The sequence below is a fragment of the Telmatherina bonti genome (assembly GCF_933228915.1).
Source record: "Telmatherina bonti genome assembly, chromosome: 1".
In the NCBI taxonomy this organism is placed as follows: Eukaryota; Metazoa; Chordata; class Actinopteri; order Atheriniformes; family Telmatherinidae; genus Telmatherina; species Telmatherina bonti.
The window spans coordinates 39459052-39483926 of NC_136619.1; the positions used below are offsets into that span (position 1 = coordinate 39459052).

Consider the following 24875-nt stretch of genomic DNA (forward strand, 5'->3'; position numbering starts at 1 on the left):
AAGGCCTTAAAAGAACAGTCATCCAGGGTTGAGATGTTTCCCTTCGACAAAAAAAACATGCAACTCGAATTAATAGGTCATTAAGAGACTTGTGTAGAACTGTAACACGAGCTGTTGGAGTTCATATGAAGCAGGTGTGTTGCAGCCAGAAAATATGTAAAACCTGCTGGACCCAGGCTCAAGATGTCCAGAATTGGTGACCCTTGGATTATGCAACACTTTAACCCTGGGGAACACAAACGCTGGACCTCTTGAGCCCTTTGTCCTGCAGGACATCCCTCTTCATCCACTAGGGGCTCCAAAACAGAGCAAATCCCCATAGACTCCCATGTTAAAAAGACCAACTTCCCAGCACAAATAAACATGTTTACAGCCTGGTTCAAAAATCCATTTTTGGTTTAATAAGTCCGGTTTACTTTCATGACAACTGTGGGGGGAGTGATTTTTTTTTTCAACTCCCCCGTTTAAAAGTAATTTAATCTTGAAATTCAACATATTTAGGGGCGTGTCCTTATGATTGATAGGTATCCAATCTCCCACTTCAAGTAAGAAGAACACAGAACAACCTCGGTTTTTAGCCGGTTAACAACGTGACTTAGCTTTAGCCCGCTTACCTCCATTAGCTGGCTAGCTCCTGTTAGCGCCAGATTAGCTCGGTTAGCTCTTAGCTAGGCGGCTCGGAGTTCGCTCGATGTCAATCATCCACCATGACGCTCACACCCCCCCTCTCAGCTCCACCTCTTTGCCCATATTTGTATTTTCCGGGCAAGACGATACACGTGCCTCTGCCAAGATGGCGATGGTAGGAACCGTCCACCGAGCTTCAATTCGGCTCTTTAGAAACCTACAAGTGACGTCACGGAGGCTCCGTCCATCTTTTATATACACAGTCTATGGTCTGGAGTTGTCGATGCTCTAACCAAGAGATCACCAATGCTGGACTGCTTGTGTTGCCAGTGTCCTGCAGGTTTTAGATGTTTCCATGCTGCAACACTCATGTAGTCTAGTGGTTTAACAACCTCGCTTCATCCCATTTGCGGCCGACGATTGGCAGTCGTGTCTCCATCAGTCCACCTCAGGGCAGCTGTAGTCTACCACATCTGGTTTAACAATGAATAATGGATTCAGTACACATTCGCTGGGTGTCTTGAAAAGTGCTATATAGATCCAATGTGAATATTAGCAATTTTCAACTAAAGATGATTTTCAGTGTGTAAAAAAAAAAAAAAGTGATGATGCACTTTGTCTTTGTTAGCTTCAAAGGCTTGTACCGGGACCTGGGTCAGACCATCCGAGCGGCCAACGACACTGAAGACCTCCGATGGTGGAGGAACACCCACGGACCTGGCATGAGCATGAACTGGCCTCAGTTTGAGGTGTGAACACACACACACACACACACACACACACACACACACACACACACACACACACACACACACACACACACACTGCTCACTGTATCAGCTCGCAATAGGAATCATTGATTGATTCCACTCTTGGAACTACGTGATGAAAACAAGCCTGCATTCCAGACATCAGAAGGTTTGTGTGTGTGTTGCTTTATCTGTTTGCACAGTCGCTTTGTGGGTATTTTGTTGTTGCAAAATGATGCCTGGAAATAATTAACTTTTAGTTTGTAGACTTGGTTTAAATGCAGAGAATGTGTCCGTTCTGGGTCGGTTTGCTCTGTAAGACTTGAGGAAATGAATGTAAGTCAGCTCAGTGTCTGAAGAGATGGAGACTTGGCTCTGCATGTGTTAGTGTGTGTGTTGGAGTAACACACTGAATATTAAAGAGGTTTCCAGTGAAAGCTTCGTTTTGTTGCTGAGAGCCCGGAGTGGGGTGAGGAATGTCGAACATAGACTCAAACACACACTCAGGTTTATTCATTTGTTGGTGGAAATCTACAGCTTTCACCTCAACTCAGCAGATCAGGACAAATAAATATTTACAGATTGTAACAGCAGACGGTCTTTTCCCAGCCGTCGTGTGTCGTTTCTGCAAGGATTCGTGGTATTATGGTGACAGTTTTCCAGCAATTCTGACATAAATGAAGAGATAGTCAACCAAAAATAAATTCGATTCTCCTATTCAATACAACCCTGCAACGTGTCAGGTGCACGGGTCATTGTAGCTCCCCCTCTCGCCACCGTTGCAGCACTCCAACACAGATAAATCAAGCTTTAAATCAAATCTGATCATTTTCCAAGTAACTAAACTCTAGACATCAGGATAAACACCTGGAAACATGTTGGGAGTTTTCCTTTTTTTTTTTTTTTTTTTTTTTTTTTGACAGATCCATTAAAAAAAAAACATAGACTAGCCTGATAAAGTTTACAGATAGTGTGAAGTCACGGGCAGATTAGCGAGTTTAGAAACACATCTTCTGTCCGTTAGCATTATGAAGACAAACCGTAAGACCCATCAGATATGTAAACATTGTCTTTAGTTAAAAAATAAAAAGATAATAAAATTTGCAGATATTTTTTTTGCGTGGCTTAAAGCTGGGTGCAAATGCAGCTCCGGTCCTCGAGGGCCCCAATCCTGCAGGTTTCCATGTGTCCCTGCTCCAACTCAGGGACACATGTCTGCTCCGACTCAGACTAATCAGTCATTGTGCAGAACCTCATTGGCTGTTGGGTCATTTTAATGGGAACCAGGTGTGTTGGAGCAGGGAGGTATGGAAAACCTTCAGGACAGGGGCCCTCAAGGACAGACTTTGCCCCCCCCCCCCCCCCCCCCCCCCCCCGGATTAAAGCGATGTGATTGTTGCAACCGTGGGTCTTACAGATTTATGTCCTGGTCCTCAGGAACCCCAGTCCTGCATATTTTAGAGGTATTCATATAATACTCAAATAAAAGCCTCATTAGCAGGCTCACAAAAACCCGATAAGCAGTTCAGTTGAAGCTGGGGTAAGTAATGTTGGGGAGCTAGCAAGATTCGAAAGTGGTACTTTGTCTTGGCTCCTCCCCCTCCACTCAATCATCTGTTTGAGACATGCCCGGCCGCCCCACACTCCACCCCCCCACCCAACCTGAACCTGCACATCCCAGCAGGCTTTTTCCACCATTCCTGCATTTTGACGTAGCATTGCATTGTAACAATGGCGTTAAGGGTCCTCTGCCTCTTCTGTTGTTCATACTGCGTCCATTGTTGCAGTGTATTTCTGCAGTATACTTGCATAAGACAACATAAAATGGGGCGGTGGAAGAGCAGTCGTCTTTCAACTTGAAAGTTGGGGATCGATTCCAGACTTCCCCTGACTACGCGCCAAAGTGTCAAGACACTGAAGCTCCGATGTGCCTATCTGGGTATATTTGTACGTCGCTTTGGATAAAGGTGTCTGCTAAATGACTCTAGAGTAGAATAAAAAAACCCAAAACAGCCATAGTTTCGTGTTCATGCTTCTTCTTCACACGGGTCTTGTTCTCTCTTTTACTAAATACTAGTGCAGCGCCCCTTTGGTGGGAAGGGGGATATATTATTCTAATAGTTTGGCTCATTTGACCAAAGTGCAGCGTGAACACGATCTCTGTCCGCATGGATACAACCCCTTCAACTGAGCCGAGTCCCCAATCGGACCGGGTCTAGTTGACTATCCTGATGTTATAGCACCTATTTGACTCATTTGTATATTTAGACATGCACATATTGATTTGCTTTCTCATACAGAAATGCTAAAAATATTAGCAGAGAGTTTAAATCATATATTCAAGCTTTAAAATAAAAGTGAAGTTAGTTCTTTCATGTCTTTTCCACATTGTGAATTTCCACACCTCCCTCCCTCTTTGTTCCTGTTAGCCCAACATTGTGTGTGAAGAGTAGGGCTGTCCTGATTGTTTAACCACAATAGAGATATAATCACCTGGATTCCCTCCACTTTGTCTGATTCACATTTAAAACTCAGTGAGTTTTTGTCCCTTTAGACCTGCTTCCTCTAATTTCAGATGAAACAAAGGAGCTGAAATGTAAAACTCCAGAATGCGGAGACATAATGTCCATTTTCACTTGCTGTGTGTTTTCAGCTCAAACTGTTGGGATTCTTGCTGTAAGAGAGCTGCCATCATACTGCAGCTAATCAGTTACTGGCCTAAAAGAAGGATCTTTTCCCAGTTATTCTTGCTTTTTTCCACATTAATATGATTTCTGGCGGAGTTTTTCCTGATTGTATTTAAGGACCGGAGGACAGGTGATGTTTTATGCTGTAAATGCTTTAAAACACCTCGATGAAAATGCATGATTTTCAACATTTTGCTCCATAGATTGAAGGTTAATCAGCTCCTGAGACAAATCCCAGTGCAGAGTGTAAATGTTGACCCATGAACAGCAGGGATTTCTCATGTTTGGAAAGACCTGGCTGAGCACTGATGGATATAAGCAGCTGGGTTTTTATTGCGTCCTGATTTACAGCAGAACTCTGTATTAAACTGCATTTTATTAGTGTCAGTTCTTGGGAATGTTTTTATTCTTTGCTTAATAAATATAAAGAAAAATGTCATTTTACTTTCTATTCTATGAAGTCTCACAGTTTTATCTCGGCTACGTCTCACACCTGCTGCCAGACATGTTAGATGGACTTATTTTTATGTTTAATACCTTGATGCTGTCCTTCTTCACCACCGTCTTTAGGCTGGATTTGTTCTTTGGACTGCTTGTGGACCAACATGCTGCTGACATGGATTTTATTTAGCTGCATTATTGCAAACAGAGTAAAACTGTGAAAAGTTTTAAACTAAGTAGACATTTAAAGGAGACTTAGCAACACAATTGCTCACAAATCTTCATGACATTTTGGTGACATGCCTTTAAAATACCACATGGAGCACAAAGGGTCTATTTCCAACCATGTCTTTGCATGTTTTTTGCTCAGAACAGCTGGTTTTGGGAGAGGCCTTTTCTGAAACCAGTGATCCAGCTGTGGGAATTCATGCAAACATGAAAAAAAAAAAAAAAACACAGGACGGACAGTAAACTTCTACATGTCATGTTTAGGGAAGCAGAACCACAGTTATTCTAAAAACTACAAATCTGAGTTTATGTTACCAAGTTATGCAGTCAGATCATGTTGCTGCACTGAGAGTTCATTCACACAAACTCACATAAAACTGCCTTAAAGTCATACAACTCAACTTTGGCAGATTTTCACCCCTTGGTGCCTCCTTATTGGACCATTAGGCATCCTGTCTCCATCTCTTCAGCCAGTACAGTTCTGGTACATCCTGGCCAGCATCGATCTACTCAGGCTTACCTCCAGTGGTGCTTGGTTGGTTGTGCCTACTGTCTGATTGTTGAGGTTATTACTACCATTATCATTACTACAGTTATTATTATTAGCGATGTTATTATTGTTATAAATCTTATGGCAGTGTCTCAGGTGGTTGAGCCGCTTGTCTTGTGACCTGCTGGTCAGCGGTCCGAGCCCTGCTCCCCTACGCTGCTGCATCCCCGAGGAGGATTGTCTGGTCCCAAGCCTGAATAAATACAGAGGGTTGCATCAGGAAGGGCATCCAGCGTAAGACGTGCCAATCCACCCGGGCGATGATTCGCTGTGGCGATCCCTTCAAAGGGACAAGCTGAAAGGAAAACATTATTGCTATAAATCTTTTTCTTTCATCGTTTACGTCTTCCTCTTTTCTCTCTCCAACTTAAAAATAAGTAGACCGACATAATGTCATTTTTTAAAATCATACATTCATTCAGTTTCTAAACCGCTTAGTCCAGTTAATATAACACACTGGTTTCTCAGGTAAAGTGAAAGCAACAGTAGTTCCCTTTCAGTTTCGCATGTGTAATTGCCTCATTTACAGAACAAAAGTTTCTGTTCACACCTCAGTCAGGATATTAGTTCAAAACTAATCAGGCCATTTGGCTGCCCTGTTGGAGATCTAGTTAGAAAAGCCAAATGACTGGGCTGCGGGAGTTAAAGTGTTAATGGTCACGGGGAACTGGAGCCTCTCCCAGCATTCAGTGGGCGAGAGGCAGGTACACCTGGACAGGTCACCATCCCATCGCAGGGCCAATCTTAAAATCGCACATCCTTCTCCTTTTTGTTTTTGTTTGCCTGATTGTGTCACACGTCTTTTGTTAATGTGTATTTATTATCAACATAAGAAGGAAAAAGTATGGCTGTCATTTTATTCCAGCTTCCCAGGCTGGAATGAAGGAAGTAATGAAATCCAGTTTCACACAAAGGTACCACCAGGAATCCCTTTTAATATTCATTTTTCTTTAAGTTCAGGCGTTCACATTTATAAATAAAGCCTGTTTAAAGGAATATCTACATGTCCCTAACACTGTATTATAAGTACTTCTAAAAGAAATACAATTTTTGTGTTTTAAAGTTAAATTTAAAAAAAAGCTTTTTAGGGAAAGTAAGAAGGATTCTTCCTCCTTTTTCCTGTGGAAAGGATAAAGGGTCATCCTGCCGTCTTCACACCAGGTGACAGAAGTAAATTTGTGAAAAATGGAACAATTATGAGACTTTTATTTTCCTTTAGTTTGTGGAGATTTGTTGAGTTCGGCAAGCCAGGACTGAACTTGTTTTCCACGGCTGAAGATGGAGGAAGAAGTTGGCAGAGAAATGTCTCCTCTGTCCTCTGAGGAATCTCCTGGCGTTCCCACAGTGCCACTGACACGCAAACAGAGCGCCATTGTCCCAGCACACACACACATATACACACTTGCATGTGGATTGCTACACTTGTGAAGACTCTGCCTGCTTCTTTCATTCATAAACTTTGTTCTGAACTCCGCAGCAATGACGATCGGGACTTCTGAAGCACGGGGGGGGGGGGGCTTCTCAGTGTGGATAAAAGTTTGATCTTAGTGTGTGTGGTGTTATTTCTGTGTGTTCGGACTTTTGGTTCCCCTCACACACCTCCTGCAGTGCAGAGATCCTCTGAGACTGTAAATACCAGTAACTGTATCCACAGTCAGGCTGTTTCTGCAAGCTGCACCTTGTTATTTTAGCAAGTGTGTGTTGTTTGAGGATCTTAGCAGGAACTCCAACAAACCAAGACAAAGATAATGTTCAGTATTTGAGTTTTAATTAGTGGTTTAGACTCTATTGTTATGTTTTAGGGTTTTCTCAGCTGATGCTGAATAACTCTGGAAGTTGTTTAACTTTTTTTTCTTTTTACTTGTTTAAAAAACAAACAAACAAAAAAAAAACATCTGTCCAGTGTGTTTTTGTGGCAAATTTTCCCACTTTGGTGCCACATAACAATGGCTAAATCTGAATCCATCTTGCATCCTGTCTGTTCTCCGAACTCTCTCCAGCCAGTAAAAGTCAGTCAGGTTTTGACTGGTGTCTTTGTCTCTTGTGGTGCCGCTTTGTCTCCTAGTTTTTCTCACTTCTTCTATTGTCCTCTTGGGTTTCTCTGAATCAGCCATGAACATTAAAAAGGGTTTTTCTGTAAAGCAGAGCTGTCATGTGACACTCTGGGCTGGAAAAGTAAATTGTGTGAAGGGTGGTTTCTCTGCCTCGAGGCGCTGACGGGCAACAACAGCTCCAGGAATGTGCATAATGTATGATTGTGTATTATCAAAATGAGTCAGCCTCATAGAGTTTCAAGGCCAGAAAGGGATGTAGTGTTGCTTTAAGCTCTGTCTATATTAAAAAACAAACAATAAGGGGAAAAAAAACATCTAAAGTAAATAAAGAATTGCACCACAATCATAAAGTTCACATGCGTGTTCTTGGCATACAGAGACATCTAAGAACCTCTGAGAATTTATTCTTAGTGTAAAACATTTCTGTTACTACGCCTGGGTCGATGCAATAAGAGAATAAATGTTAAATATCTGTCCTTGCCTGTTTATATTTTCCTTTTACTAAAACATCAAGCTAACAATGATTTCATGCACACTGATCAGCTTCAGCAGCTTCATGACTTTAAATGTTAATATTAGTTCATGTTTGCACAAAATAAACTTCTATTTTTTCAGCATCACTATGCTGTTTAATCATTTTTATAGTTTCAGACTTTATTAGATCTAATCAGGCTTTAAGGGTTATATATGATTATTTTCTCAGTTTCTTCAGTTTTCTGCAAATGTGGATTTAATATATTTGGATTGTAACAAGACTAAACTGATATTAATGGATGTAAAGATTAAATATGAACCACTGCTACTGTATACTGTTGTAAACTGTTATGAAGAGAGATTAGCCGCTGTTTAAAAGGGTATTTGTTAACTTTGGTCTTGTAAAATGATCACCATAACCTGGCAGTTTTACCTGTTTTTTTTTCCTTTACTTTGCTTAAATATTGGCTCCTCTATGGATTTAAATCTATACTGAAAATGATTCATTTTGATCTGAACATGTTGAAAATATCAGTATAATGTAATGGTAGTAAAGGAATCTGTCAGCTGTTTGTGTTGCTATGGGAACCGTGTTTTCATCTGATGATGTCGATCTGGTTTTTAAGCTACATCTTGTCCTCATGAACAAGCATAGAAATCTGCTCTGAGTTCATAACAGATCTGAGAAAATTTGTTAGGATAGATCTATGAATTCCAGAATATTCCATCAGTAACATAAACTTTATTGCTCCCATGCGAGCTACATTTACTTCCTATCAGTAGTTTAAGAGCTTCATGTGCAGCAGAGAATCTTTTACTCGTGCAGAACTGACACATTTCTGGCTTCTTTTATCGTCTCAGTGGACAAAAACCTGACTTTGTGTGTGCAGGAGTGGTCTCCAGAAGCAAGCCGCTCCATCAGCAGGAGGGAAAGAGGAGGAAGCTCAGAGGAAAACGTCGTCACCCTCACAAACATCGTCTCCTCAGGCAGAGGCAACGTCCCGCCCAGTCCCATCACCACGGATACCAGCAGGTAGGAGGACGCATCCAGCTCTCCTTTGGTTTTCTTCCTCCCTCACACAGCTGCAGCTTGTCAGTCTGGGAAACATGTCCGTCAGCGTTCCTTAATGACTTAGAATAACTAAAGATAGAAATCTGTAGACGTTGATGTTTCTGGCAGCAGCCAAACCTCCTCAGGTGCGCTGCATCCTCGACCCCCGGCCACCGGCGCTCACAGTCATCTGAGACGCTCGAAAGAAAGCATCGTCTGGGTTTTATCCAGATACAGATAGTTGAAAAGAAGCCAAACTGAGACTGCAGTAGGTTTATAGAGTTTTCCACTTCGTTTTAAAGGGCTTGTTTTTCCTGTGCATGCAAACACACACACACACACACGTTTTACAAACACACAGTCCTAAATTTAAGAGTAGGCTGCGGCTGTTGTTTGTAAAGCTTTAAAACAGCATGTATCTGCAGGCTGTTTAGTCCAGACTAAACACAAGACAACAATTATGTGTCTCTGCTTCCTCCTCTGTGTGTGTGTGTGTGTGTGTGTGTGTGTGTGTGTGTGTGTGTGTGTGTGTGTGCGCGCGTACGTGTGTGTGTGCGCGCGTACGTGTGTGTGTGTGTGCGTGTGTTAGAGAGCAGCATGTAGTTCACTTGTCTTGTTAGCTTGTAGTCTCCCTGAGGAGTTGGTGTCCTGAACATAACACACTCTAATTAGTCACTAGAAAGCTGAGTGTGTGTGTGTGTGTGTGTGTGTGTGTGTGCTCATCAGCAAACGTTGGACTTGTGTGAAGTTGTAAAAGAAAGCAGAATGAAGAGCTGCACACGTTGCATAAGCCGATGTTTTATTTACATATATGGCAGCAGCACATCTCTCCTTTAACAGCTTGCAAACATCTGTACAACTCGTAGCAGATACAGCAGCTCGCATCATGACCATGACCTCATGTACTACATGTAGTACATGTACTACATGTACTACATGTCCTACATGTATTACATGTAGTACATGTAGTACATGTACTACATGTAATACATGTCCTACATGTAGTACATGTACTACATGTCCTAGTCGCTCTGCCTCCCTCACTGTGGAACTCACAACCCCCTAGTCCATGCAGTATTGGTTCACTTGCGCACGTGAAGTCCGAGCTACGAAGCCACCTGTTCAGGCTTGCCTTCTCCCTGTGAATAGGCAGGCCTGGGCTTGGTCTTAGTTAATGTTTGTTTGGATGCTTTATTAATTTTATTTGCTTTATTGTTATTTAAATGTTTTTTATCTTCTATATTTATTGCATTAACACCATTTTTTTTTATTTGTACGGTGACCTTGAGTGACTAAAAAGTTGCCTATAAATAAATATATTATTAACTGAACAGATGGACCTTTTGGAGAGGAATGTTGTCCTGTAAGATTTCAGCTCTTTTTTTTTTGTCATTTTTTGTGTTCCTTACTGCAGCATTTGCTGTTGGTGAGATGTCTGGACTGGTGGCAGGCCAGTTTAGCGCTGGGACTCTTTCTACTACTCAGCCATGCAGCTGTAACAGATAACCTACGGGATGGGATTTGGCATCGTCTTGCTGAAATACCATACCATATTTATTTATAAAGCACTTTGAAAACAACGTACAGCTGACCAAAGTGCTGTACAGAAACAGCAAGTGAACAAAAACAGATTAAGAAAATAAAATAACAAAATGGTAAAGTAAGAGATCAATGAAAAAGAACAGTTAAAAATAAAATACAAGGACACAGACGACAACTCAGTCTTCCTAAAATGTGTTTTTAAACAGCTTTTAAAAACAGTGAAACACGTGAAGCTTTCCCTGTAAGAGAGATGCTGCATGGAAAGGAGATGTGTAAATTAGCCGTTGTGCAGATGTTAAAACAGGCCAACACCCTCAGAGATGCAGCTTGTTAAGCTGATTCTTCTCATCTGACAGTCCATGGGAAATGACATCCACTGTTTACATAATGAGATTTTAATTTGGATTAATCTCCCCGTATAATAGATTAAATTAAGCTTTGGTCCAAAGAAGATTCTGCGTCTTATGGATGATGATCCCATGCGGCTTTTTCTTTGCATGATGGCGTGTAAACCTGCATCTGTGGATGTCAGTGAGCTCACAAGCGTGTTGCTGTTCCCGTGCAGTGACTTCCATTACAGAGTCATACCTGTCTTTAATTCTGTACACCTGAAGCTCCAGAGATCACAGAAGTTTTTCATGCTGTCATGTAATTTTACATTATTCAGATGTTTTTGTGTTAAATTGTAGCAGTACAGATGTGCAGATTACTGAATCTGCATCTCTTTGGTGCTCTTTTTTTATATGGAATGTACTACAATGGTTGTGTAGTAGCTGTTGTAACTCTGGAGTATATTTTCTGTTGTTGTTTTATGGATTTGCCAATATATTATGGAAAAAGAAAGAGAATAAAAAATGTTGAAATGAAAAAAAAAAAACTTCTTGCTAACTTGTTGCTAATTAGGTAAATAGTTGTTCATCCAACTTTTTTACTGCAATAAAAATGACTTTTCCAGCCTTTTGGTTCCTCCATCACCTCCAACATTTTTTTTTAATGTGTTGTCAAATTAAAAATTAGCTTTATTTCCTCCCTAAAACAGCTAAATATTTCTCTTTCAGCATATTTTTCTGAGTTTTTTCTGCAAAGCATTTTGGTTTGTAAGATCTGCAAATTATTACAATTCAGTTTATTCACTAAAAATCTCAACTTTATTTAAGCTGGGATTTTATTCTCCAAAGTAACTTAACTTAAAACCACATTTTCATGTTCTTTTCTTACTGCTATGGAATCATTTGTAAGATTCAATCAGAAAAGAACAATTTAGGAAATGTGTTTTATCAACAAACTCAGGAGACAATAGCACCCAAATGCATCCCTATCAGGACATTCCCTGTGGCCCATTGGAAGTGTGTGGCGGTGCGTTTCCTGCCTCTGGTGGTGTTCTTTTACAGCCATCATCTCCAGCCCCCTTTTAGCCGGTAAGACCACCAGCATTGTGGACGACACCATCCACCCGTTACACAGCTGCTCCGGTCTCCTACCTTCTCAGAACTTGCTCCACCAGACTGATGGAGAGCTTAGAACAAGATGGACTGATCTGTTCTCATCCTCCTAATAAACCAGTTTCACTTTGCACTGACATCCATCCAGACACTTTGTCCTCATTCATTGATGCAGTTTACATTTCTTGCATCGGCTGCATGTGAGAACCAGAAGTTTGTTCCGTGCTATGTCTCCTACACTTGCAGAATATACAAGCTGGCATTAGATATGCAGCTAAAACACCTCTTTCTCGTAAACAACAGTGTGGTTAGTTCAGTCAGTTCCGTTCTCCTCACTGACATGGCTAACATCATCATGTTATGTTAGTATAATAAGTGTGATTATTATGTTGGCTAGTACAGCTGACATCATTTAGATGGAAACACAACATAACTACAGTAGAAAGACTTTTATTCATCACAGCTTAAATCTGAGTGGCCACAGTCTGTCACCCGCTTTCTGCTGCATTTGCAAACAGTCACTGCTTAAAACACTTTTAAATCTGGTGATTTATCTGCTTTCCAGTGTCTCTGAATAATCCTGGCAGCTGTGATCACCAGCTTTTCCTCTTTATTTAATCCTACCGTGCAGCTCCACAGACACAACCTCGTCTCTGGGCTGCAAGCAGGCTTTCTGGGTTCCACCCAGCAGCTGAATCTCAGGACAGCAAACTTCCAGAGTTGCTTACAAAGATACCTCAGTGCTAAAACTTCAGTCTGTTCTGCATAATTAAAGGCTGGGAATGAAATCTGTGTGGTGCAGCTCTCTTTTTGGACGGATTTGTTAAGTGTTGTTAAACTTTAACAGCTAACATCCCCTTTCTCTTCCTCGTATTGAGCAAGCTGCTTTTGATGTTTCGTTGCCCTCCATTAGTTTATTTTCCTGCAAACAGTAGACACTTAAACATAAAACTGAATGGTAAATAATCATCTTTTTGCTTCCTTTTTTATTGCTCAAACAGATTTTAGCTCAAAGCGCTGCTACCATAAATACCATAAATCAGACGCTTTAGGTTTCAGTTTTACCGTCTCGGTCAGGATAAAATAAAACAACTTTTTATGCTCCAACTTCACAGGGTGGCTGGAAGATCATGTTTATTCCAGCATGAAAGAGAAGAAAAAGAAATTGAGGGTTAGTTTAAACAAAAGATTTTAAATGATGGGTGTTTTTCAGGATATTATCTTCCCTTCCTGCCGTTGAGTGTCTTCCTACGAGGCGTCGCTGCGACAGGCTGAAGCTGATATTTTCACACCGTCTGCTTTGCAGCTGACGACCTCTGCCGTTGCCAGGAGATGCGCCGTGTAGCTGCAAAGCCTCCAGTAGTGGCGCAAATGTGACGTAAATGAACCTGCAGAGAAAACTAAGAAGTCGCAGTGTTCATGGTTACGGAAATGTTTGTGTAATTTCCTCTAAAGACCAGAATTAGCTTGAGATTCTTAATGGGATTTCCTACTTTTAGAACATGTGCTGAAAATACTCCTGTGTTGCTGTTTTGTGTGTGTGTGTGTGTTTTGGAAGCATTTGGTGTTGGAAATATGGGTTGTATGTTTGTCTCTGACCTTCCTCTTCTCTCCACTCTCAGGGTGAAAGATTCCTCATCAGACTGGTCAGATGAGGAGAGTCCAAAGAAGGCGTTGGCTGTGAACGGCGTGGGGGAGGCGGAGGACGAGGAGGAGCAGGTAGTGGGGGTGCCGGTCCGAGCGCTCTATGATTACACGGGCCAGGAAGCAGATGAGCTCAGCTTTAAAGCAGGTATTAACCCACACTAATGCTTTTATTGCAGCGAGGCATCACATTGGAGTCATTTGATCGTCTCTGCAGCTGATGTACGCACGATGTCCTCATTTCTACCTGTGATGCCTCTTTTTGTTTGACTAATTTACATAAGCTCATGTCAGTCGTGTTGTTGCAGACATGAGTGTTGATGAAATGCAGTGAGACTGCAATGCAAAGTGAAGCATTCTTACCTCAAACTGCATTTCAGCTCTGCATGAAGGAACCCGCCCGACTTACAGACACATCTGTATCTTTAGACGACGACTGGAAACTTGGAGAAAATCTAAGAGCTCAACTGGTAAACCACGTGTGAAACCAGTTTGAACACTAACAGGAGGATTTTATTAAATATATATTTTCAGGATAAAGCTTTGTGCTTTGAATGGATGCTTGTCAACATTCACTGGCAGTAAAGCAACATCTACTTGACATCATACTCTTTAAGCATTTTTTTTTTACTTGACTTTGTGGGAAGGTGAACTTTTAGATCAGTGGTGTTGCCTTCTGCACTGGCTGCTCTGGATGACTTATCTTCTATCCAGTCTGTGGATGCTACAGAGAATTACAGAAACAACTTCCTTTTTCTAGTTTTTTTAATTATATTTATTATTAACCCATCTTACTAAGTTGTTCTTAGTGACCTGCATGGTTTGATGTACCTGATCCCATCCTGGAAGCCTGTTCTGCTGCATGTTTTAACATCCAGAAGCTGCCTGGAGGTCTGTTTTACATTATTGTGGATTATTAATGAATAATCTGACAATAACTTATCTGTCAGGGAGGTAGGTCAAGTGAAGCCTGCTGCTTAGAAGGACAAGGAACGCTCCTTACAATTCATTTGAACTTGTCATTGCAGCATAATTCAATGTTTTTTTTTATTTCTGTTTTCAGATGATCTTTGAAACTGGAATATTAATTTTATAACTATTCTGGTGGATGGATGATTTATTGTTTCTGCGTTTTAATAACTCTGAACATGCATGAAGGCAGCAAAGTTTCCAAACTAAGTCCAACACAAGTCTTAGGAACACTAAATGACTGTAGGAGTGTTTTTAAAGAATCAACAAAGAAGCAGGCAGGTCACATCCTGTTATGTAATCAGGTTTTTAAAGACCAAGGTGAGACTTTGTAGATGTATTTCATACAAAGTGTTGTGTGAAAGAAAGAAGAATGAATTCATTATGAAACATAGTCTGGTACTGGATCTTTATCATCCAAACAAAACCTGCTCCTCTGAATCAGCAAAATAAAAAAAAGCCAGCATGTTCATAAAAATGAACAATATCATCAAAATGTTTCTGAAGCAGAAGCAGCCAAGTTGAGCTAAAAGAGACTCAAGCTGTGGTCTCTCAGGTTTGTGCTTCGGTTACTCACTTTCCAGCAGCCGTCCTCATTCCCTGATGAAGCTCAGCGCCTGGGCCTCAGTGTGTGTAGTGCCGACAGTCTGGTGTCACCGAGGGTCAGAGGAACTCCGATTAATGGGACCTGATGGGTCCACAGAGGGACAGGCCTCAGTCTGGAAAAGCTAAGCCCAGCTCAGCCCAGCTTAGCCGGAACCAAGACCAGATCCTTCATCTAGTGCAGGGTAATACAAAGACCAGATCTTCCATCTGGTGCAGGGTTATGAAGACCAGATCCTCCATCCGGTGCAGGGTTATGAAGACCAGATCTTCCATCTGGTGCAGGGTTATGAAGACCAGATCCTCCATCCGGTGCAGGGTTATGAAGACCAGATCTTCCATCTGGTGCAGGGTTATGAAGACCAGATCCTCCATCCGGTGCAGGGTTATGAAGACCAGATCTTCCATCTGGTGCAGGGTTATGAGGACCAGATCCTCTATCTGGTGCAGGGTAACATGAAGACCAGATCTTCCATCTGGTGCAGGGTTATGAGGACCAGATCTTCCATCTGGTGCAGGGTTATGAGGACCAGATCTTCCATCTGGTGCAGGGTTATGAGGACCAGATCTTCCATCTGGTGCAGGGTTATGAGGACCAGATCCTCTATCTGGTGCAGGGTAACATGAAGACCAGATCTTCCATCTGGTGCAGGGTAACATGAAGACCAGATCTTCCATCTGGTGCAGGGTTATGAGGACCAGATCCTCTATCTGGTGCAGGGTAACATGAAGACCAGATCTTCCATCTGGTGCAGGGTAACATGAAGACCAGATCTTCCATCTGGTGCAGGGTTATGAGGACCAGATCTTCCATCTGGTGCAGGGTTATGAGGACCAGATCTTCCATCTGGTGCAGGGTTATGAGGACCAGATCTTCCATCTGGTGCAGGGTAACATGAAGACCAGATCTTCCATCTGGTGCAGGGTTATGAGGACCAGATCTTCCATCTGGTGCAGGGTTATGAGGACCAGATCTTCCATCTGGTGCAGGGTTATGAAGACCAGATCTTCCATCTGGTGCAGGGTAACATGAAGACCAGATCTTCCATCTGGTGCAGGGTTATGAGGACCAGATCCTCTATCTGGTGCAGGGTAACATGAAGACCAGATCTTCCATCTGGTGCAGGGTAACATGAAGACCAGATCTTCCATCTGGTGCAGGGTTATGAGGACCAGATCTTCCATCTGGTGCAGGGTTATGAAGACCAGATCTTCCATCTGGTACAGAGTTATGAGGACCAGATCTTCCATCTGGTGCAGGGTAACATGAAGACCAGATCTTCCATCTGGTGCAGGGTAACATGAAGACCAGATCTTCCATCTGGTGCAGGGTAACATGAAGACCAGATCTTCCATCTGGTGCAGGGTAACATGAAGACCAGATCTTCCATCTGGTGCAGGGTTATGAGGACCAGATCTTCCATCTGGTGCAGGGTTATGAGGACCAGATCTTCCATCTGGTGCATGGTAATATGAAGACCAGATCTTCCATCTGGTACAGAGTTATGAGGACCAGATCCTCCTGACAGGAAAATATGGAAGTTCTGCAGTGTGTCTTTCAAACTGCACTACTGAACTTTGGTAGATTTCCCTACTTCGGCGCACCTGAACGAAGGCTAACTCTGCATCTGTGTTGCATCTTATTTCTTCTCTGGGACCTCTCCAGCCAGTGAAAGTCGGTCTAATTATTAATCATGTTCCTTTGCTGAATCAGCTGTCAGAAAAGATGCTCATAGTCAGGTGCTGGTCTGTGACGCTGTAAATCAGCTGTCAGCCTTGGGAGGCTCCAGGAATGTATGTAATGAATGTCAGTGTGTCTTTAAAGTGAGACGAAGGCAAAGAGCTTTTCAGGTCAGAAATCGTAGATTCACATCCTGTCTGAGATTAAATCAATCGCCTTTGCTCACACTGACAAGCAGATCAGTCTTATTTTTATCAGATTTTACTAACATACAAAGAGAAATTTGTTTCATAAAAAAACTCGACAGATCATACAAAATAATGTACAAATAACACTGAATCCACATGAACAGGGTTACATTAGCAGGTAAACATCTAGTCCTTTAGAAAAGTCAAGATTTACTTTCAGACATTTATAATAACTAGTCTGTTCAACACTCAGATACTCAGTGACTTTCTTAATGAGGAAAATTCGACTGGATATTTTATTGACCTAAAACAAAAAGAAGACACATCCAGGAGTCGGTGAGCCACATATATAAACCCAAATATTCCACCAGCATACCGTGTTTCAGAGTCTTTACTAATTCTCATAAAAAACCCATTTAGACCAGGATTAGTGAAACTTTTTTAAAGGTACATCTAGACCGTGTGGGTACCATGATACATAAGCGGACGCGTGTTGCCAGCATCGAGTATATTCCAAATCTAAGAGGGTATTTATGTCAATCTCTCAGGTCAGGTGGTAAATTACTGAGGTACATGACTTTTAAAAGCAGTAATTAAAGGGATGATAGAAGATCCTGATTCACACAATGTCAAAGTCTAAACCCGTTTCTTCCAACGTCCCCCCCTAAAGCCGCACCCCCAACATACAATACTTGTTCCCGAGAGGTTGAGGGTGGAAGGACAAATGGCAGTAGAGTTTGATAGACTTATCACCATCCAATCATATAAAACCGGCCAGTTAAAACAATTGCATGATGTTTTTTATCGTCCTGTCCGTTCCACGTGTGACTAAATGTTTTTATTTTTGTGTTTAGCGTTTAATTCATTTGCTGAAATCGGGCTGTGAAGAGCTATTTAAGCAATATAGTAAAAAATGCTCCTGGAAAACCTCTCCTACCCTGCCTTTAAGCTCTCAGCTGAATGTAGGTTGTTATCTTTAGCCAATAGAGATGGATTACAGGATCATTCCAGCAGGAACCAGCCTCTTGTGTCTCATTAAGCAAATATTTTCTACTTGGAGCAATGGAAAACCTCATGATGTTCTTCCATGAAAATTCTCCCCTCGGATGAGGACTGGTGGTGGTAAATTGTATTCTACAGGTTCAGTCGTGCTTCTTTTGTAACGGTTATACTTGCTTCTTTTTCCCCCACTTAGTTTTAGTACGCAGGGGATAGAGTGTAACGTTTCAGATAAATACTCCATAATCAGGTTGTGAGAGATAGAAACTGTGAGTTCCCTCTGGGTTTCAGAAGGAGCACACTGGCAAGCTGCCTCTCGTCTACAGGTATCAGGCAGAAGGAGGTTTTAAGAGGAAACCAGCTGGAAAAGTCGGCTGTGAACTGAACTAAAATGTCCAAATCGGATCCAAATCACATAAGTTTGCTTAAAAGTGTCGTTTTGCGTGAAAGTGGAGAGATCGTCAGACTGCTGAGTTGTAATGATGAAGGTGAAATTCACGTTTCTTTTTCCATTTCTGTTTATCTGGAGAAGATCCAGACTATGTGCAGACTTGTGGAAAAGATGTTTTGTTGTGTTCGCTGCAGGTGAGGAGCTGCTGAAGCTGGGAGAGGAGGACGAGCAGGGCTGGTGTAAAGGACAGCTGAGCAACGGCCAGGTCGGTCTCTACCCTGCCAACTACGTCCAGGTCGTCGCTTCCTGATGGCCCGCCCTCTCCAATCACCCAACCAGTGACACAACTTCAATCAACACGCTGTCAGTTCTGACCTGGACACCAAGACTGTGGAACCAGACGATTTTTTGGGTTACTGACTGTGAAGCTCTTCACCATTTTTATTTACTGTTCCTTTATTTAGAAAACCAGCCAGTGCACAACTTCTCTTGTGAAAGGCTGTTTGCACAGCCTCCAGTAACACATTTATCCGGTAGAGAGAAGCTAGGAGATAAAGCCAGAGGACTGCCGGTCCAGACGGCACGCTGTAGAAAAACACATACATACAAAAAGGACATTTATTTGGACACTGGATTTTGGGTTTTTGCTGCCAGTACTTTCTTTAGAATAATCAGAAGACATTTAATCAAAGCAGACTTTGGTGGAGTTGTAGGAAGTTGTCATCGACTGACTGGCTGCCAAGTCTGTCAGGCAAACACACCCCAAAGTTTCCTTTTTTAAGTTTTTTATCCTTAATTTTTTCTTCTTAAAGAACTGTTTTGACACTTTTCAGGATGTCTTATCAATTTAGATAAAAATATCGGTACAGTTCTGATGGCGCTAAAGCTAACGGCTGCTTAACTGAGCTTCACCTCCTTTCCAGTTTCTTGCATTTACGCTAAGCTAATCAGCAGCTTGTGGATAACTTTGAAAAGTATTAAGCTTTGATTTGTTCAAGGCAGCATGCATGTCCATTTCCCAAAACTTTAAATCTGCGTCCCTCATGTTTTCTAGCCCAACGTTTCCCAGCTCAGGTAACCTAGTGGCGATTAGAGGTACTGCAGGTTCACAGTTTTCCTCCCTCATTTGTGGCGGCTGCTACGATGACGGGCTGCCGGTGCCTTAGCTGATGAGGCTACAAATGTGCAACGCCGCCCTGCTGTCTGGCTGAGGGATTTCAACCCGCAACCACGCAACGCCGTCCAGCTGTCTGATCGAGGAGTTACGGCCAAGAAATCACACCTTGAGGGATTTCATCCCCAGAAACATGCAACATCCAGACAGCTTTCTGGTTGAAACGTTGCAGATCAGAAATGTGAAGTGCTCTCCTGTCTGGCAGGAATTACAGCTGAATTCTGGGTAATGACCTGCTGATAACCACCAGCATGAATCCAGTGGAATACCAGTTTATCTTCTGCTTCCTGGACATTAACTGGATTTTATATTTCCAACCAATTTAACTTTCTTTTCTTTTTTTTTCTTTTTTTTAAAGTTTTCTTCTCATTTTTTAGATGTGATGTTAAATCTTTACTTTTTCCCCTTTTTTATGTGATAGTTATTTGTCTTTATTAACAAATCTGAATATGGACAGTGGGAATTGTTGCTCTGTTTAATTTTTTTTAATTAACATTTTTACAACGTAAATTATTTTTTTTCCTTCTGAATGAGAAAATCTTCACCTGAACTTGGCTTGGAAAGTAATTTTGGACTTACTGGTCATCTAACCAATAGGAGCAGTTTTAGTCTAATTTGCTTGTGATCATGAGAAGCACATCACAACTTAGTTTTGTCTGCCTGGTTTTCTTGTCCTTTTATTTGTTTTCTTTTGTCCTTTCTGCAACTTTGGAATCTGACTGTGGAAGCATCCTCTGCCCTGCTGATCCTAATCATCAAAATCAATTAAATAATAACAAATTTAAGTAAATCTAAAGCTACTGCCCGCACATTTTCATTCTTTTCTTTCTTCAAATGTAAAATATGGGATGTAAAGAGGGAAGAAAAATAAAGAGCTTTTTGCATTTGCAGATTGGGATTTTTCATGTGCTTATTTCTTTATCCTACATCAGTCTGATTTATTTAAAAGTGTGTACTGACCCACCTCCAGTGTTGCACTGTTGAAAGGAAATTTGCGTAAGTATGTAAAATATTTACTTAAGCAAAATTTAGCAGTTTTTAAAAGGTTGGATTATTCCATTTTCAATAAATGAGGTCGGTATTGTGTGCAATATTAGTTGAGTCACAGCGCCCCCTTCTGGAGGAAATAAATCACATTTATAAATGCTGTTGAGCCTTTGGGAAATAATATCCTCAAAATATGACTGAAATAATTAACAGAAGTTGAAGTTTTGTAAAAAATATTTTGTTCATTCATGTTTAGACTAATAATACCTTTATAAATAGGAAATTTTGGGAAAATTCAACTTAATATCTGAAGTTTTTCACAATTTAACTTTTTTAAGATCTTATTGAAAAATCACACACGCACACACACACACATGTGTGTGTATATATATATATATATATAGAGAGAGAGAGATATAGAGATATAAAATGTTTATTTCGGCCCTGCGATGGACTGGCGAGCTGTCCAGGGTGTACCCTGCCTGTCGCCCAAAGCCAGCTGGGATAGGCTCCAGCTTCCCCGCGACCCTGAATTGGAATAAGCGGTTCGGAAAATGAATGAATGAATGAATGTTTATTTCACCAAGTTAAAGAAAATTTTTGTAAACGGGAAGTTATGAGCATGTGTATTATTTCAACTTAACCATGTTTTCAGGAGTTTAGAAACAAGTGAATGAAAAAATCTGAGTTTTAAACTTCGTTGATGTGCTATTTTTTTTTTTATTTCACAAATCATGAACTTTTAAGTCTCTGGTTCTGATGCTACTACCCCAGCAGATGCTGCAAAGCTGACTGCACTCTCCACAACAGACTTATAGAAGATATGCAACATCTTGGTGCAGATGTTAAACCATCTCAGCTTCCTTAAGAAGTACAGTCTGCTCTGACCTTTCTTGTAGATGTAGTCAGTGTTGCATTTCCAGTCCAGTTTGTTGTCCAGCTGAACTCCAAGATACTTGTATTCCTCCACCACCTCCACCTCCTCTCCCAGGATGGAAACAGTGCTTTGTTTATTCTTCTTCCTCCTGAAACAATCATCTCTTTTGTTTTGCTGCTATTTAATATGAGATGATTGTCACCACACCATTTAACAAACTGACTGACCAGTTCTCTGTACTCTGCTTCTTGTCCATCCCTGATACACCCCACAACTGCAGAGTCATCAGAGTATTTCTGCAGATGACAGAACTCAGAGTTGTACTGGAAGTCTGAGGTGTACAGTGTGAAGAGGAATGGTGAGAGTACAGTTCCTTGTGGTGCTGCTGACCTCCATCTCAGACACACAACCTTTCAGTCTCACAAACTGTGGCCTGTTAGTGAGGTAGTCATAGATCCAGGTGGTTGTGGAGGTATCCACCTGGAATTTATGGAGCTTCTCACATAACAAAGCAGGCTGAATGGTATTAAAAGCACTTGAGAAATCAAAGAACATGACTCTCAGAGTGCTGCCTGAATGGTCCAGATGAGAGTGTGCTCTCTGGAGCAGGTATATGATGGCATCTTCAACCCCAAGTCCATTACGATATGCAAATACGATTGATTACCAAAACAACCAATATTAGCATTTAGCAACAATAAATTGGAGCTATAATTCAATAAAATAATTGATTCATGTCGTAAAAAGGGTTTCTGAGTCCATGAAAACCATCTGAAGGCAGTTTGTTGAGGACTAAGCTTTATTTTACTTCCATTGAGGGATTTCTCGTTTCTTTGCGTTCACTAGTTTAACTAACGGTTCCGTAATCTCGCGAGAATCCTGTAAATCTCGCGAGACTGTATCTCGATGACTAATTTGCATATCTATACCTTCTAGATATGTCACAAAGCGATTACGCATGACTACCTTTAATCCATGGAACTCTGACATCATCACTTTCTCCTCTGTTACCTCTGTTCTGGACAGAATTTGTCATTTCATTGTCCGAACAGAGCGAGTACAGACAGAGACAGAGAAAGCAAGAATTTTGATCACCATGCCAGCCACTCATTGTGTGCGTGAGAAAACTGAAGAGGAAATTGTTATTTTGACAAGAAATCCATTGAAGATGGTTTTTTCTCAACCTGCCTTTCCAGAGGCAGGCTGGAGGGCTGCCATCACCGTGACCGAACTACCAGGTTGTGTGTGTGAAGAAGACAAAAGCATCATTTTGTTTGAAATACCATCAGCATTGGATCCTTCTGAGCAGTCTCCCTCCCTGGAGATGGAGCCTGAAATCAAGACAGAAGAAGTCAAAGATTTTGGTCTTACTGAAAAAAGGCAGGTTTCAGTCACCACAACCGAACCAACAGCTGGTTGTGTCTGCGAAGAAGTGGAAGAAGAAGGCATCATTTCGCCTGAAAGTCCAACAGTGATGGATCTTCCTGAAAGGTCTGAACACTTAAAGGCAAAGGTGGAAGTCAAAGAGCTCCATCTAGTCCAAGAAAGCCAGGCTTCAGTCACCATGACCAAACCAACAGCTGGTTGTGTGTGTGAAGAAACAGACAAGAGCAAGACTTTTCCCATCAATTCATCCATCATCGATGTCTCTGACAAGTCAGATACAGAGATCACCGATCGGACGGAAGTCAAAGATCCGCTCTGTGTATTTGTCACAGTTCTCACAGTGACGATACTGAAGAAGTGTAAAGTTTTCCAGAACAGGGAACAGAAGGAGGTTATCAGTCATGCCAAGAGCCTGATCAATGACACCATGAAGGAACTTACTGTCGCCAAAAACTTTTCCCCGGACCTGAAAAAGGTTTCCAAGGTCTGCAAGAAAATTCTGAAGGAGCTGGAGAAACAGTTCTATAGCATGCGTGTTGTGGAAGCACTTCTGACAATACAGGACAACAGTGTGCACAAGGCCATTGTCCAGTGTATGAAAACCCACGTCACAGATCTCTCAGACAAGTTCACAAAGCAAAAAGCTAATGGCTCTTTTTGGAAAGATACACTCAAAACCATGGCGGTTATTGTAGGTATGGTAGCGATTATAGCTTTATTAATAATTGTTCCTTAACTGGAAGAAGACGTGCAAGAGATGAAGTTTCAGGAAAAGGAGAGAAAAACATAATTTATCTTTTGCACATTTGTTATTGCCAGAGAACATCACAGTTTTATTCCTGAAGGAATGTTAAATATGTGTTTGGAAGAAAATGAAATATGAGTTTAATAAGTTAGTGGATTTTTTTTGATTGCCTATGAAGACCAAGGTAAATGTCTTGGACGGAGGCAAGATGATTGAATGAAAGACTTTTGAGAACAATTGAGAAAATTGGTCTCAATTGTGGAAGAAAAGAATACGTTTTGATGCCTCGTGGGACCTGATAGAGGCACAATACTGAATCAATAATGGAGCCGAGAAAGATCCAACATTGCGTGCGTCTGTAAACTGGACGTGATCCAGGCATAGGATCTTCATGTACATTCTCGATTGCCTGCGATGACCAGGGTGAATTTCTTAGGAAGAGGTGAGATGACAGAATGGAAAACTGAAAGAATGAAGAAGCATCAAAAGCAAAAAATCAATCAGCATTGGATCCTTCTGAGCATTCTCCCTCCTGGGAGATAGAGCCTGAAATCAAGACAGAAGAAGTCAAAGAATTTGGTCTTACCGAAGACAGGCAGGTCTCAGTCACCACGACCAAACCAACAGCTGGTTGTGCCTGCGAAGAAGTGGAAGAAGAAGGCATAATATCGCCTGAAAGTCCAACAGTGATGGATCCTCCTGATGATGATGATGAGAAGAACAGCGCAGAAAGAACCAAAATTAGATCCCTGAGATGGGATGAATCGATAAAAGCACAGTTCACAAGTCACTGGTTGCTGTTGGTGCAGCCGGCGTCGGGCCAGGCTCAGCCCGGAGCCGACCCGGCTGCTAAATGTGGCTGCCGGCGTTGGGCCAGGCTCAGCCCGGAGCCGACCCGGCTGCTAAATGTGGCTGCCGCCGTCGGGCCAGGCTCAGCCCGGAGCCGACCCGGCTGCTAAATGTGGCTGCCGCCGTCGGGCCAGGCTCAGCCCGGAGCCGACCCGGCTGCTAAATGTGGCTGCCGGCGTCGGGCCAGGCTCAGCCCGGAGCCGACCCAGCAGCTAAGCGCGGCTGCTGGCGTCGGGCCAGGCTCAGCCCGGAGCCGACCCGGCAGCTAAACACGGCTGCCAGTGAGAAAGGAAGCAAGTCCATCTGCTTTTACTGACCATTCTGAACTAAGAACCAGAACAGAATGAAACAGTGCTTGATTCCCATTTCATAGGGAATATATAAATGATTTTTATTTCTCATCATTTAATAAAAACATATAAATTGTTCAATAAGAAAACATGACCTTTGACCTCTCTTTGTTGGTGATAGATTATGAATTAGCACATTTATCCAATTTCTGTAGATTATGCAGCCTAGAAACCAGTCTACCTGTGA

At 41.8% G+C, this 24875-nt stretch overlaps 1 protein-coding gene across 2 annotated transcripts in view; it reads left to right on the plus strand.

Annotated features, from left to right (window-relative positions):
* The window catches only part of pacsin3 (protein kinase C and casein kinase substrate in neurons 3), a 33220-nt gene extending 12989 nt beyond the window's left edge, over positions 1–20231 (plus strand). The window contains exons 6-9 of one of the 2 annotated variants that reach the window (XM_079244348.1): positions 1256–1376; positions 8701–8843; positions 13468–13637; positions 18515–20231. In XM_079244348.1, the coding sequence (XP_079100474.1) occupies positions 1256–1376; positions 8701–8843; positions 13468–13637; positions 18515–18630 (550 nt within the window). In that variant the 3' untranslated portion in view covers positions 18631–20231. The remainder of the gene's footprint in view (positions 1–1255; positions 1377–8700; positions 8844–13467; positions 13638–18514) is intronic. The other variant, XM_079244349.1, reaches the window with a different exon arrangement.
* The last annotated feature ends 4644 nt before the right edge of the window (positions 20232–24875 follow it).